Here is a 14,182-nt window from a genome sequence, read left to right on the forward strand (position 1 = left end):
TTAATCTCTGAGCCTTAGTTTTTCGTTTGTTCAAATGGCACTGATACCTCCCTTATGGGGTGGTTGTGAGGATTAAATGTAATAAGCATGTGAAAGTGTCTGGCATACATTAGGTTGTTAATAAACACTGATTGAATATGAAGTATGAGCATACCTCATTCTTTGCCCATTCATGTGTAAGTAATGGTTTCCTGGTATCTGTCCTCCTGTGCTCACAGGTCCCCCTTGCTCCCAGATGGCCATGTGCCCTTCCTACCTCTCTGTCCTGTAGAACCCTGGGGTGGCTAAACACCTGGGCTATTGTCCCTGGGAATGTCCTGGGTTGCCCAAGGCTGTTAGCATCTGCTTCTGTTCTTTTAGCAGGGATTCTATGAGAGAGAATAGCTTGTACCAGTGAAAGCCCTGAGATACTAACTTATTCATCAGATCAAAAAAAGAATGCTCCCTGAGCACTAGCTGGGGTGCTATAGAGAACAAAGTAGACAGGATCTCTGCTTTCAATGAACTGATCTTTCAGGGGGAAGAGTCAGTGAACAAATTAAAATAATTTCACATAATGCATTAGAAAGAAAAAACAGGCCGACCAAATAGTGACTTGGGGGAAGAAGTACTTTAGGCTGGGTGTGAGGGAGGGCCTTTGGCCAGATGACATTTGAGCTGCAACCAGGAGAGAAGAGGCCATTTGGGAAAGACCCTGAGACTGGAACTCGCTTGAGGTGGGCAGAGAGGAAGGCTGGAACACAACGGATAAGAAGAGAGGTAGTCAGGATTCCCTACAGTACTGAAAAAGCATCCGGGAAAATGAATGGGAGCTCCCGCACCCGCGGCCTCCCGGCAGGGGGGCGGGGGGCGGGGCCGGCGCCGGGGCGGTACCTGGCCCGCGGGGGGCGGGGCCGCGGACGCTCCCCCTTCCCCCGGCTCCAACCCGCGCAGGCAGCGGCGGCGGCAGCAGAAGCGCCGCGGCCCCGCGAGGCCATGAAGGTGAAGAAGGGCGGCGGCGGGGCCGGGACGGGGGCGGAGCCCGCTCCAGGGGCCTCGGGCCCGAGCTTGGAACCCACGCCGGAGCCGCAGGCGGAATCCGAATCCGGGTCCGAGTCGGAGCCTGAGGCAGGCCCGGGGCCCAGGTCGGGGCCGCTGCAGAGGAAGCAGCCGATCGGGCCGGAGGACGTGCTGGGGCTGCAGCGGATCACGGGCGGTGAGCACCGGCGAGGGAGCGCCGCCCGCGGGCCGGAGGGAGAAGCCGCGAGGGGGCCCTCACCGCGCGCCGAGCCCCGGCCCCCGCCCCCTTTCCCGCCTCCCCTCCCCCACCCGGGTCCCCCTCGCCTGTGTCCCCTGCTCTCCCTCTGCCTCCAAACCAGAGATCTGTATGTCCCCCCTTCTCTTGATCTCCCTGTGCACCTCTCCTCTCCCTTTAGAGATTTATTTCCATCCCTTTCCTTCCTTGTTGAGGGGTCCATCCCCTTTTCCCATGGCGGAGGTGGGGCAGCAGCTGCAACTGTAACCCTTTCCCCCTGGAGTCTTCAGAGCCCTCGAGGCCCCGTCTCTGCACTAATGAGGAGGGGGCTGAGGGGAGCCGGTCCTACCCCCCACGCTGGAGGCTAGGTGGAGGCTGAGTTACTTAGGAGGGGTTAAGATTCTTCAAGTCTCTCCAGCCATTAAAACCTTCACCCTGATCCCCCAGGAAGACTTGGGGCCATTTTCCTTCTCAAGAAAAGAACTGAACAGGAAGCTTCAGTGTGCTGGCTGTGGGTCCTGTGGTGGGAGTGGTTTAATACCCCTCTAAGCCTGGACCAGGGCTTGTTCTCTTCTGGGGGCTCTCTTACCAAGGGAGGACTGGTCTCCACTGTGGTTAAGTTTCTGAGCTGGACTGCCTGGCTTGGAGTCGCAGCTTTGCCATATAATTGGCTGTGTGACCTTGGGCAAGTAACCTCACCTTTCTGAGCATGTTTCTTCATTTGTAAAATGGAAATAATGACACCTACTTCATAAGGTTATTGTGAAAACAAGTCTTCTGATTTTGTGCAGTGCCCGGCATGCTGTGTGTGCTCTGTACATAGGGCTCTGTTGCAGTAGTATTTCAGACCCCACAGGGCTGCTCATGGCTGCTGCCTGGGCATTCCGGGCAGGGGAGGTGGTCAGTGTAGGCAGGGAACAAGGGCTAGGAAGCCTCACGTGAGCCTTGAAGAACAGGAGGTATCTGGAGAGACAGTGGCCCTCCACCTAGGACTCAGCAACCAACCACGGCTGCCTTTGAGAGAGCAACTCTTGGGATCCCTCTGCGTGGGGGTGGGGGGACAGGCATTGGAGTGGACCTGAGCCCTGGAGCTGCAAGAGCAGCAGAGCTCAGGGCTCCCAGACAGAGCTGTGGAGGGGACCATGATGGCAGGCTCGAGCCTGTGCACCTGTGTCCCTGGGGGCCCAACTCCTCCCTCCTCTCTGAGCTAGGCAACAGCCATTCTTGGCTGCTCCCCCAAAGTGCTGAACTCCTTTGCCCAAGCAGGCATCGGTGGAGGGAGGGGGCCTGGACCAGGCTGATGTTGGGGCCAATTGGGCTGCAATTTGCAACAGCAGCATTTAGGATTCAGCTTAGCTCTGGGGCAGAACTTCCTCAGAGGAAGTGCAGAGGTCAGACTGACTGGGTCCTGGCTAACTTTGGGGGTTTATTTTGTACCTAGAGGTGGCTTCCAGCTCATGTACCACCATGTGTCTCCTAATTTGGAGGAAATTCATAGCCCTTAGTAGAGATGGGGTGTCTGTCGGGGATAGTAGGGGGAGGGGCTTCATGAGAGCCCCTTCCTGTGCAGGAGCTGAGAACAGGGTTCCAGCGCTCTCCGCCCTGGCACCCCTGCCTGGTCTCTTCTGACCCTAATCACACAGGTCTGAGGTTTGCTGTTCCTGGATTACTGAGCCCTGAATCCAGCTTAGGAAGCTATTTGTGGCTGAGGGGAATAGAGCGTTTGTGTTCTGAGCCCTTGGCCACTCTGCCCCGTGTTCTGGCCTGACCCTGGGGCCCAGGCCTCATCCTTCTCGAAGGGAGGGAGGGCCGTGGTGCGCTGAGCCATAGGCATCCCCTGCTCCTCAGCTCTAAGGACAGAGAGATGGATAGGTTGAGTTTGCAGAAGAGACTGAGGTCACACTGCAGGAAGTTGTTCCCAAATGAGAGGAGAGGCTCCAAAAGTTGGAGAATGGGGTAAAAAGAGAGGGCCTCACAGGGAGCTGGGAGTTGGGCAACTGGGATCCTGCTCTCAACTCTGCCATCTTCTCTCCCTGTGCTCCGCACCTTCTTTCTATAGTTTTGTACAAGTGCTTGCTTCTGTGAAAACAGGTGTACAGGTTGAGGTAGGGGCTGCCCACTTCCATCCCCCTGCTTTTTCTCCCATGGGCCATGGTAGACAGGTCAAGGCTCAGGGCCCTGTCTCTTCCCCAAGCCTTATGTATTCCCTGGTGGGCCCCAAGGTGCCAGTTGGCTGCCAGGAGGGCTTCCTGGAGGAGGCTACCCCAGGCTGCGGGAAGATGCAGGCCTGGGGAAGAGAGAATGACATTATATTAACTTCCTCTTCCTGCCCCAGAGGAATAGGATATGGCCCAGTGACCTGGAGGGTGATTTCCAGGCCTCTACGGGCCACCAGGGAGGATGTGATGCTGTGCAGGCTGACACCTCTCTGCTCCTTCCCGTTTGTTGCCAGGGCCACCCTGAGCACTTGCAGTTGCTGCTGCAAGAGCAATGAGGGTTAGCTCTGGCCCTGTAGGTTCCTGAGCCTCCCTCAGGCAGGGCCCCCCACAGTTCTTGGTTCCCCTTCTGGGCCTGAGGACTCCCCTTTCCCGCATCCACACCCTCTGTTGCACCTGCCACACCCTCCTCCTGGCCTAGCCTGTGCTCTTTTCTGTAGGGGTCGGGGAGTACTTTCCCTGCGGGGGGGGGTGGTTCAGAGCCAAGGCTGGATAGATGACCTCTAAGGGGGTTCCCTCTGTTTGCTACGACTTCCTCCCATTTGGAGATCGACAAAGGATGGGAGCAAAGTTGGCTGACTTCCCCCCAATATCCCAGGCTCTGGGCTTGAGTCAGCAGAGCTTTGGCTAAGCTGCTTAAGGGAGCTGGGCTTGCATAAGCTGCTTACAGAGAGAGGAGGGGGCGTGCCGGGTGAGGAGGAACAGGGAAGGGGTTGTTCACCTGCCCCAGCACCGCTCAACCTAGACGCAGTGCCAGAGGCAGACAAGGGGTGGGGGTTGGGTATTCTCCAGAGAGGACTGTGTCTCTCCCAAGGCACAGCTGTGTCAGCCCCTTTAGAGTGAGGTTCCCAAAGGCAGGGCTTTATCTTCTGTCTCATGATGGGGGTTCCCACCAGATTGGAGACCCATTTGGTCCAAAGACACCACCCAGCTCTGCAGGCAGAGGCCAGAATAAGGGCCCTTAAATCCAGGGTGGGAGGGAAAGTGTGCGGGAGGTGGCCTGCCCTCTACCCTCCTCTGCCTGTCCTTCCCTGACCCCCCCGCCCCCGAGGCCACTAGGATGGGGCTGTTCATCCCCCACTAGATCTCCATATGTCTTTTCCACACTGTAGGGGCTCCCCCAGGGCAGGGACTCAGTTCTCTCCTTCCTAGGGCTCAGAGAAAGTGGGAGCTAGTCCGGGTTCCACAAAAGCTGAGCAGGCAGTAGGGACTTTTGGGCCCCTTCCTTGCTCAGCCGCCTGTCTCCCCTAGACTACCTCTGCTCCCCCGAGGAGAATATCTACAAGATCGACTTTGTCAGGTTTAAGATTCGGGACATGGACTCAGGCACTGTCCTCTTTGAAATCAAGAAGCCCCCAGCCTCAGGTGAGTGGGCTGGGTGGGCCATTCACAAGGGGAGGCCAGCAAGAGCTGTGGAGTGGGCCGCCCGGGGACTCCGTGGGCCACAGAGGAGTCAAGCAGAGCCGGGGCTTGGACCTGAGCTTTCTCAGGAGTCTGCAGGCCCATCTGTTTCTGGGGTTGGACATCTTGGGAGGATAGTCCTGCCCCTTTGTGCCCTGCCAGCCTGCCCTCTGCAGGCCTCTCTGGGAACTGCAGCCCCCCCAGTCCCAGGTCTCTGTGCACCCTGTGGCCCTGGGAACCTCAGTTGAAATTGGTGACCTGCTGACCTAGAACCCCCAGGTGGCACCATTTGGCCAATGGTCTGAACTCTCATTATGCACCAGAATCTCCTAGGAGGTTTTAAGAATTTAGACAGATGGGGGCCCTGGAGTGGAACCCTGGGTGGGCAAGGGCCCCCCGCCTGAAGCCCACTGAGCTCCAGCTGGGGTACATTGCAGAGCGGTTGCCCATCAACCGACGGGACCTGGACCCCAATGCTGGGCGCTTTGTCCGTTACCAGTTCACGCCTGCCTTCCTCCGCCTGAGGCAGGTGGGAGCCACGTGAGTCACCGGGCTGGGGTGAGGGCTGGGGGTGAGGAGAGGGAGGGGGTGAACCCTTCCTGAGTTCCTACTGAGCCTCTCCTAGGGGTGGGGTCCTGAGCCCACTGCTGGGTGGCTTGCCTCAAGGCCAGACTCAGGCCGCCCCCTTCCCTTTGCTCAGGGTGGAGTTCACAGTGGGAGACAAGCCTGTCAACAACTTCCGCATGATCGAGAGGCACTACTTCCGCAACCAGCTACTCAAAAGCTTTGACTTCCACTTCGGCTTCTGCATTCCCAGCAGCAAGAACACCTGCGAGCACATCTACGACTTCCCCCCGCTCTCTGAGGAGCTGAGTGCGTGGGCAGGGCTTATGGAGGCCGGGAAGGGGCCCCTGTAGAGGCCAGGCCGGGGGACGGAGGGATGCCTGTGGGGCTGACCCTCTTTCTTACCACCCTGGGTCTCTTTTGTGTCTAGCACCATTCCCATGTCACGTATAGGGGAACAGGCTCAAAGAGGCTGGGGAACTCTCTGAAGTTGTTTAGCTGTCCTTGTCCCCCAGTCCTGAAGCCCCAGCCTCCTGACCTTAGCCCGGCCTGGCTGGGCCTCTCTTGCAGTCAGCGAGATGATCCGTCACCCGTACGAAACACAGTCTGACAGCTTCTACTTCGTGGATGATCGGCTGGTGATGCACAATAAAGCAGACTATTCCTACAGCGGGACCCCCTGACCCCCAAAACCACCCCCTGCCCCAGGAGGCTCTGGTCCTGGGCCCTGAGCTGTGACCTCCCCAGCACTCACCTCTCAACCCCTGGGCTTCTGCTTGGGGGTTGCTCCAGGAGCCCCGGCCACAGAGTCAGCGTTGGGAGGAAGGGTGCGTGGTATCCCCAGTCCAAGCCCGTGAAGCCCAGGGGGCCTGGCACGTAGGGTGGGTGGTGGGGGCGCTGTATGCCTCCATGTCCAAGAAGGCCTGTGACAGGAGTAGCCAGGACTTCTGGACAGCTTAGCTGGGCTCTCTCGGGCCCAAGATTCAGAATAGTGTTCCCCTATCCAGGCTGTGACTAGGTCAGGGCAGGGATCCATTCTCTGTTCCCTGCCCGCCACCTTCAGGCCATTTAGAGTTGTCAATTTACAAAGATCCATGGTGCCCTGGCCCCAGCCCCCTGCCCCAGCCTCCCCCATAAGGGCCGAGACACTGCCTGAGGTGTGGGCGGGAGGGCCCGGGTTGCAGCCTGTGGTAGGAGCTGGACCAACTGTACATAGTTTTCAATAAACTTTCTCCTTTTCTGTTCTCTGGTGTGGGCCGGCCTGTGTGTATATGGGCAGTGGGGGTGTATAGGCAGTCATGTGCTCAAGGTAGTAAAAATCTCCCCTTCCCAAGGCCCCCTGACCCTCGAGTCCTCCTGTCCCCTGATTCTCTGTCCCCTGACCACCATGCTCAGTGTCTAGTCAGCAGTTAGAACACGATGGAGCTGGAAAGGGTTTTTCCTGTGATGGAGGAGACCTAGCCCCGAGAGGGGAAGCTTTGGCCCAAAGTCAGCCAAGCCCAGCAGAGCAGAGGCTGAAACAAAGGTCCTCAATGCCAAGGTGGAGAGAAGGTGCTGGGGAGGTGGACTTGTCCTTCACCCTACCTTCCTTGATCCCCAGAGGCCACTGGGACCACTGGTGTGCTTTCAGCCGTCAGCAGAGAAGGTGAGAGGGCTTTGGGAAGGCCTGGAGCCACCTCCTTGCCCTCAGCTGCCTGGGGAGCCCCCCTTGCCTGGCCAGCCCTGCACATAGCACTGCGCTTTGCCTCCACCCCCACCCCAGATCTAGAGAGAGGACCGCTTAAGGGAGGAAATTCAGGAACCGAGGCAGAGAGCTCACCTCAGGGTACACACCCTGCTGTTCCAGGCCCTCTTTCAGATATGCTGGGTGCCAGCCTGCCCTCTGGGCTGAGGAGCTCTGGCCCTAGGAGGCCCAGAAGTGCTGGAATTTATCTTGGATTTGTGGAGCTAGGATCTGCACTGAACTCTGGGAATTCTAAAATGAGTGAGACGTGGGGAACAAATACCTGTCCCCAGAATAAAAAGGACCGGGCCTATGGGGAACAAGAACCAGAGCCATTCTGCTGGGAGGAGGCAGCATTGGAAAAGGTGCTTGTGACAGGAAGAGATGGGGGAGAGCATTTGGGCACAGGGAACAGCATGTTTGGGCACAGGGAACAGCATGAGCAAAAGCCTGGAGGCAAGATGTATCAGGTGTCTCCAGAGCGAATATACATGATGTGAAAGGAAGACAGATTGGCAGAACCTCAGGAGGTGGGGCTTCTTCTGAGAAAAGTGGCAAACCCTTGAGGAGGATTAAGCAGGCATGACCTGGTTGGATTATCTCTGGCTGCTGAGTGAAGGATGGATTGGAAAGAATGAGACTAATAATCATAGCCAAGACTTATTGCGTGCCAGGCCTAGGGCTGGGTGCTTTATATGTGTTAACTCATAAAACACTCTCAGTCATTTCTGAGGAAGACACTATTATTATGCCCCTTTTACAGAAAATGTAGGCCCAAAGAGGTTAACTTGCCCAGCCAACGTTGCACAGCTACTAAGTGGCAGAGCCAGGATTTGAATCCAGGAGGTGGTCTGGCACCATGCACTACCATACTAGAGGTAGTTGAGAGGCTGTTGCAGGAATTTGGGTGAGAGAGAAAGGGAATCTGAATTAGGTCGGTGTTCACAGAGATGGAGAGAAATAGATGAAGTTGAGAATTTTTTTTTTTTGAGACAGAGTCTTGCTTTGTTGCCTAGGCTGGAGTGAGTGCCATGGCGTCAGCCTAGCTCACAGCAACCTCAAACTCCTGAGCTCAAGCAATCCTTCTGCCTCAGCCTCCCGAGTAGCTAGGACTACAGGCGTGAGCCACCATGCCCGCCTAATTTTTGTTTCTATTTTTAGTTGACAGGCTAATTTTTTTTCTATTTTTAGTAGAGATGGGGGTCTTGCTTTTGCTCAGGCTGGTCTCAAACTCCTGATCTCAAGCAATCCTCCCACCTCAGCCTCCTAGAGTGCTAGGATTACAGGCGTGAGCCACCACGCCCAGCCTGAAGTTGAGATTTTTAAGAGGTGAAATCCTCAGGACCGGTGGCTGATTGGATGAGTGAGTTGGAATGCCTGGTTTGTGGCCTGGGTGTTGGGGTGCATAGGGGTGCCATCACTGGGCTCGGGAACCCAGGGTGAATCAGGGTGGGAGCTAGTGGCTGATGAGCTGATGAATTCAGGCTGGGACATGCTGTGATGTGGTACAGATATATTGGAGGAAATGACCAGAAGACAGGAAATTTGGGTCCTGAGACCAGGAGGGGAATAAGGGCTGGAGATAGTGATTGTTGGAGGTCGTTGATCACAAGGTGATTGCCGAAGCTGCTGAGATTATGGGGTCCTCCACTGGCACTACTGGTATTTAGTGAGCAGGGGGCAGCAATGCCCAATGTCCTGCAATTAATGAGACTCTCCCAAACAATGCCAGTTGAAGGTCCCTGAGTGAGAGTGTGTAACCCTAGGAAGGCCGGCGTTTGAGAGCAGGGCAGAGGAGAGGAACCAGCGATGGAGACAGGAGGAGCCTCCTCCAGGGAGGTGGGACAGAGGCCTGTTTGGGAGCAGGCCACATTAGAAGCAAGGTCAAGTACTGTCAGTAGCCACGAAGGTGAGGAAGGAGCATGTGGAGAAGAATGTGGGGGCGCGGATTGGTTTGCAGATGAGGCTATATAGGTGCACAAGTACAGCACAGGGATTTGCTGTAGTTCCTGGGTTACATGTCTGCAGAGAAGCTATACCGACCGAGGAAGGGATCTACACTGGTGTCGGGAAGAGAGCCTTCCCCCACCTCCTCACTGCAGCTGCGAAGGAGAACTGGGTCGAGGCTCTGGACCAAGCCTGCTGCACTTCCACCTTCAGACCGGGAGGAAGGTCCCTATTCTGGGATTCTCATGCCTGGAGCAGGAACCAGGTTGGCACTCGCTCTGAGAGAGGCCTGTGTCCCTTGGGCTTGGAGGAGGCCTGGCTGGAAAAAGCCTTGGCCTCCCACACACCATCCCACCCCCGCAACCCCCCTCTTTTAAGTGTTCATGCCTCTGGCACTGGTCCTGCTGCTAATGGTGCTACTTGCTGCATTTAGTTCCTGGCACTTTCCCTAGGAATCTGGGCAGGAGAAGGAGGAATAAGACAGGGTGGAGGTGGGGCTAGTGCTGGCTCTGATGTTGATGAGCTATTGACCTTGAAGGGGCGATTCCCTTGGGTCTCTCTGAAGTGGGCCAGTCATTTTGCTTTGGCTTTTCAGGGATGTCATGAAGCTCCCGCCACTGGATAGAGCAGGAAAGCCCAAATACTGCAGGGAAACCATGGCTCATGCTCTCCTGGGCTGGCCTGCAGGATGCATGTTGGGACTGCCGAACCAGTTGTTAAAATACTGAGACGGTTCCCTTCCAGTTGGTACAGAGCTGCTGTCCCAGGCCCCCTGTGCCTTCTGCCCTAGCCTGACCCCTCCCCTAAGAGTCACCCTCCACTTCCCCACCATCTGGCATCTAAAGCAAGGGCACTTCGCTTTTTAATGTGGTAGGCCCCTTTGTTATCACTCTGCTAAAGCCTACAGACAATAAAAGGTTATAAAGAACATAAAATATATTATAGTCCTACATAGTTTATGTATCAAAAACTATATACAGGCCGGGCGTGATGGCTCATGCCTGTAATCCTAGCACTCTGGGAGGCCGAGGCAGGCAGGTGGTTTGAGCTCAGGAATTTGAAACTAGCCTGAGCAAGAGCCAGACCCCATCTCTACTAAAAATAGAAAGAAATTAGCTGGACAACTAAAAATATATAGAAAAAATTAGCTGGGCATGGTGGAGCATGCCCGTAGTCCCAGCTCCTCGGGAGGCTGAGGTAGGAGGATCACTTGAGCCCGGGAGTTTGAGGTTGCTGTGAGCTAAGCTGACGCCACAGCACTCTAGCCCGGGCAACAGAGCGAGACTGTGTCTCAAAAAAAAAAAAAAAAAAAACTGAAAAAAACTATATACAATTGGCCCTCTGCCTCTGTGGGTTCCACATCTGTGGATTCAACCAATTGCGGATAGAAAATTTTTTTTTAAAAAACGTACTGAATATGTACAGACTGTTTTTCTTATTGTTATTCCCTAAATAATACAGTATGACAAGTATTTGCACACCATTTACATTGTATTTGGTATTGTAAGTCATCTAGAGATGATTTAAAGTGTACAGGATGTGTGTAGGTGCTATGCAAATACTATACCATTTTAGCATAAGGGACTTGAATATCCGTGGATTTTGATATTCTTGGGAAGTCCTGAATCACTACCCCCCTCCCCCCTAATACCGAGGGATGACTATATATGTATGTCTGTGCCATGTGCCGCATAATTCTATCAATGACAGACTGCATATATGATGGTGGTCTCATAAGATTATAATACCGTATTTTTCTATGTACCTTTTCTATGTTTAGATATACAAATACTTTCCATCATGTTACAGCTGCCTACAGTACTCAATGCAGTAACATGCTGTATAGGCTTTAGCCTAGGAGCAGTAGGTTATACCATATACAGCCTAGATGTGCAGTACGCTCTGCCATCTAGGTTTGTGTGAGTACACTCTGTGGTGTTCGCACAATGACAAAATCACCTAAGGATGTATTTTGCAAAATGTATTCCTGGTGTTCATCACTGCATGACTGTGTGTGTGTGTGTGTGTGTGTATGTGTGTGTGTGTGTGTATTCTGTGATACCTATACTATAATATGAAAATGTCTGTGGTTTCTAATGACAAAGTCACAGGTACTACTAAAGCTGTTGTGATTTGTTGCTGACATTCATAATCGAGAGAAATGCTAAATTTCATTCAGGTGCGGATGAGTGAAAATGAAGATGTAATTATTTTTTATCCAAGTTCCTGGACATGTGAATTCCAAACAGTTTGAGAACGCTCACATTTGGAATCCCTGAACAAAAGGGTTACTTCCCCCCAAACAAGGGACTTGCGGACTCTGCAGCCTTCCAGATTGCGGCTCACCCTAACATGTGGGCCAAGCGCCAGGTGTGGAGTGTCCAGCAGGGGGCAGCACATGAGCGGGCGTGTGGGGCTCGTTTCTAGGTGGTGCTTAGGCGCAGTTTAAAAAGTCTGGTTACAAACAGACACACACACAAAATCAGACGGAATGTCCTATCTGCCTGCCACCTGTCCTGCTTGCACTGGGGGCCTGCTCACTCACAGGGGTGCTGAATGGGCCCACAGGACAGGTCTGACTGAGGCCCCTTGGAGATGTCCTCTGCTGGGTGGGGGCGCAGGCTGGGTTTGTCTGAGCTCCCAGGGTCTGTGGCAAACAAGTGGGTCCCAGGAAAGTTCTCCCAGGAAGCACGTGCCCTGTCTTTGGAGGCCTGGGGGTCAAGGCGCAGGCCCAGGGTTGGACAGAGCTGGGGTGCAATGTCACCTGAGGGCTTGCAGAGAGCCTTCAGTCCCTTCCTAGACAGCTGGGCCCCGGCTGGGGCAGGTGGTCTTCCTTTTGGGTGCACCCACTGGCCATGCCTTCCCCCACTCCCTAGCCCACCCAGCCCTCCCGCCCTGGACCCAGCCTTAGAGCCTCTGGCAGGGAGGCGCTGAGGTGGGGGGGTTCTGTTATAGGACCTTGTACAGCACCACCGTCTCAGACAGAGGTAGGTGTTGGCTGAAGCAGAAGCCCCATCTGTGGCTGTTCTGAGACCGGAGGTTCATGTACATGCCTTTGGCTCCCACGTCTGCCCCGCCCCCAACTTGAGGCAGAGCTGCAGGGCTGCCTCTCGGGCTGCCCTTTGGTGACAGCAGCTCAGCTGGAGGTGGCACCTGGGGGCTGAGTCTGAAGTGGGACTGAGTGAGTCCTGACCCTCTGGAGACACCCTCCAGGGCCAGCAGCGCACACAGCACCAGGCTGTGCTCCATTCTTGTCACCTGTGGACCCCAGGGCCCCCAAATGCTTGGCATCTCTCCCAGCCAGGGCCATGGGGGGGCAGGAAGGCACAGCCTGGATAGGGCAGCGACCCCTTCTTGTGTGAGGAGATTGGAGCGTGCAGGCAGGGAGGGGCCGATCTCAGTAGGAAGAGGTGTTGGGGGAGGGCAGCCTCTTCCTCGCACCTGTTGGGATGTTCTTCTGGGAAGAGGCCCTGCTACCTGCCCCTCAGCCTGCCCAGCCTGGTCAGGAAGCCCTCCTAGACGCCTCACTCTTTGGATATGGAAACGTCACAATTCCAGGTAGGGGTGGGTGCGACATCACAGGCCCAGGGCATCTACCATCAGTGTGGCCTGGCTTTTTTGCCCAGGGAGGGGAGGTCCGGAAGTGAATGCTCGGTGGTGAGACCACAAGGCACTTGCTTTATTGTTCCAGGGCAGGAGACACTGGCAGGCCATTCGGGGATCTGCTTGTGCCTCATGTGAGCCTCGGCTCAACCTCTGGAGGCTCTTGTTACCCCCAGGGCTGGGGTGGGCTGAGGCTCCCCTTGGTGGGGGTGGGGTCACAGCGGGTACCTGGGCCACACCCCTCAGCGCCAGGGGCATCCCCTGTGCTTCCCAGGTGTCCTGGGTCTGCCAAGCAGTCAAAGAGAGGGGGCGTGGGTGCTCCCTGCCACCCCGTGCCTGGCTACCCCTCCCCCAGTGCCCAGGCTGCCCGAGACCGCTGGAAGTAACTATGGATTCTCAGCTTACGGTGGGGCTGCATCTGGACAAATCCACTGCATCTGGAAATACCGTAAGTAGAAAGTACGTTTTTTACTTATGGTATTTTCAATTGACGATGAGTTTATCAAACGTAACCCCATGCTAAGCTGAGGAACGTACTGAGTGTGTATTCGTTTCGCACCATCGTAAAGTCAAAAAAGTGTTAAATGGAACCATCCTAAGTCAGGGACTGTCTGTAGTAAGCTGGGACCTAAACTATATGAACTTTCCTTTCCAGAGGAGTGAGATTGTGGCGACCGGGAGGGGGCCCCTCCTGCAGCCAGGACTGGGAGAAGAGGACACGTTCAAGTTTCCGAGGGCAAGGGCTTTTCCAAACACTGTCAGAACTGGGCTCAGTTTGGTCCCAGGGTGAATTCGCCCCTCCTGCATGTCACCCAGGGGGAGGCCAGACGGAGCGTGTATTGAGGATGGGTAGAGCCTGGCAGAGTGGCAGCTGCGAAGTGGGGAGGAAGGTTGGGGAGGAGCGCTCTGGCTCCTCCTCCTTGCTGGGCTGTTGGGGCAAAGATGGGAGAATAAATACAGGGGGCTTCTGGGAAAGAACATGACTGCAGGGGGCCAGGCCTGCAGAGCACATGGATGTCAGAAGGAGATCCGGGGCGGGGGTCTTTGGCCTGGCATGGGGCCCTGAGCTTTTGGTAAGCAAAGCCCTCAGCTATCAGCCACCCCAGAAATGAAGTCAGGCTCTCTGTGATGTACTGTTGGTTCCTCTGGGTGCAAGGTACGCGGTGGACTGTATGTCTGAATAGCTGTGTGTGAGTGCGTGTGCGAGTGCGTGTGCGTGTGCGTGTGTGTGTGTGTGAGCGCGTGCGCACCCTCGCGAGGGCTTAAGTGTGGGGTGAGAGCGCACTTTCTTCTTGCCCGGACGCTTGCTCTTCGGGGGCCCTGAGTGAGGAGCTGGACCACCAGGTGGCAGAAATGTGTGAGGGGCAGCATCCCGGGTGGTGTCCTCTGTACCCCCAGCGGCCAGCTGACAAACGAGTTGGCTTAGCAGCACGGGGACAGGTCGTGTTTTCCTTCCTTGACCTTTAAGGTGAGCCCGATGTGGGCAACCAGCCG

General features: G+C 55.5%; 1 protein-coding gene across 1 annotated transcript; it reads left to right on the plus strand.

The window, feature by feature from the left end:
• Nucleotides 1–862: 862 nt before the first annotated feature.
• UNC119 (unc-119 lipid binding chaperone) lies at nt 863–6,659 on the plus strand. Its single transcript, XM_045525382.1, has 5 exons — nt 863–1,195; nt 4,702–4,815; nt 5,289–5,391; nt 5,552–5,724; nt 5,986–6,659. The coding sequence occupies exons 1-5, from the start codon at nt 976–978 to the stop codon at nt 6,096–6,098; spliced, it is 723 nt and encodes a 240-aa protein (XP_045381338.1). The 5' UTR covers nt 863–975; the 3' UTR covers nt 6,099–6,659.
• Nucleotides 6,660–14,182: the final 7,523 nt, after the last annotated feature.

The sequence above is a fragment of the Lemur catta genome, chromosome 15 (assembly GCF_020740605.2).
Source record: "Lemur catta isolate mLemCat1 chromosome 15, mLemCat1.pri, whole genome shotgun sequence".
NCBI classification, from domain to species: domain Eukaryota; kingdom Metazoa; phylum Chordata; class Mammalia; order Primates; family Lemuridae; genus Lemur; species Lemur catta.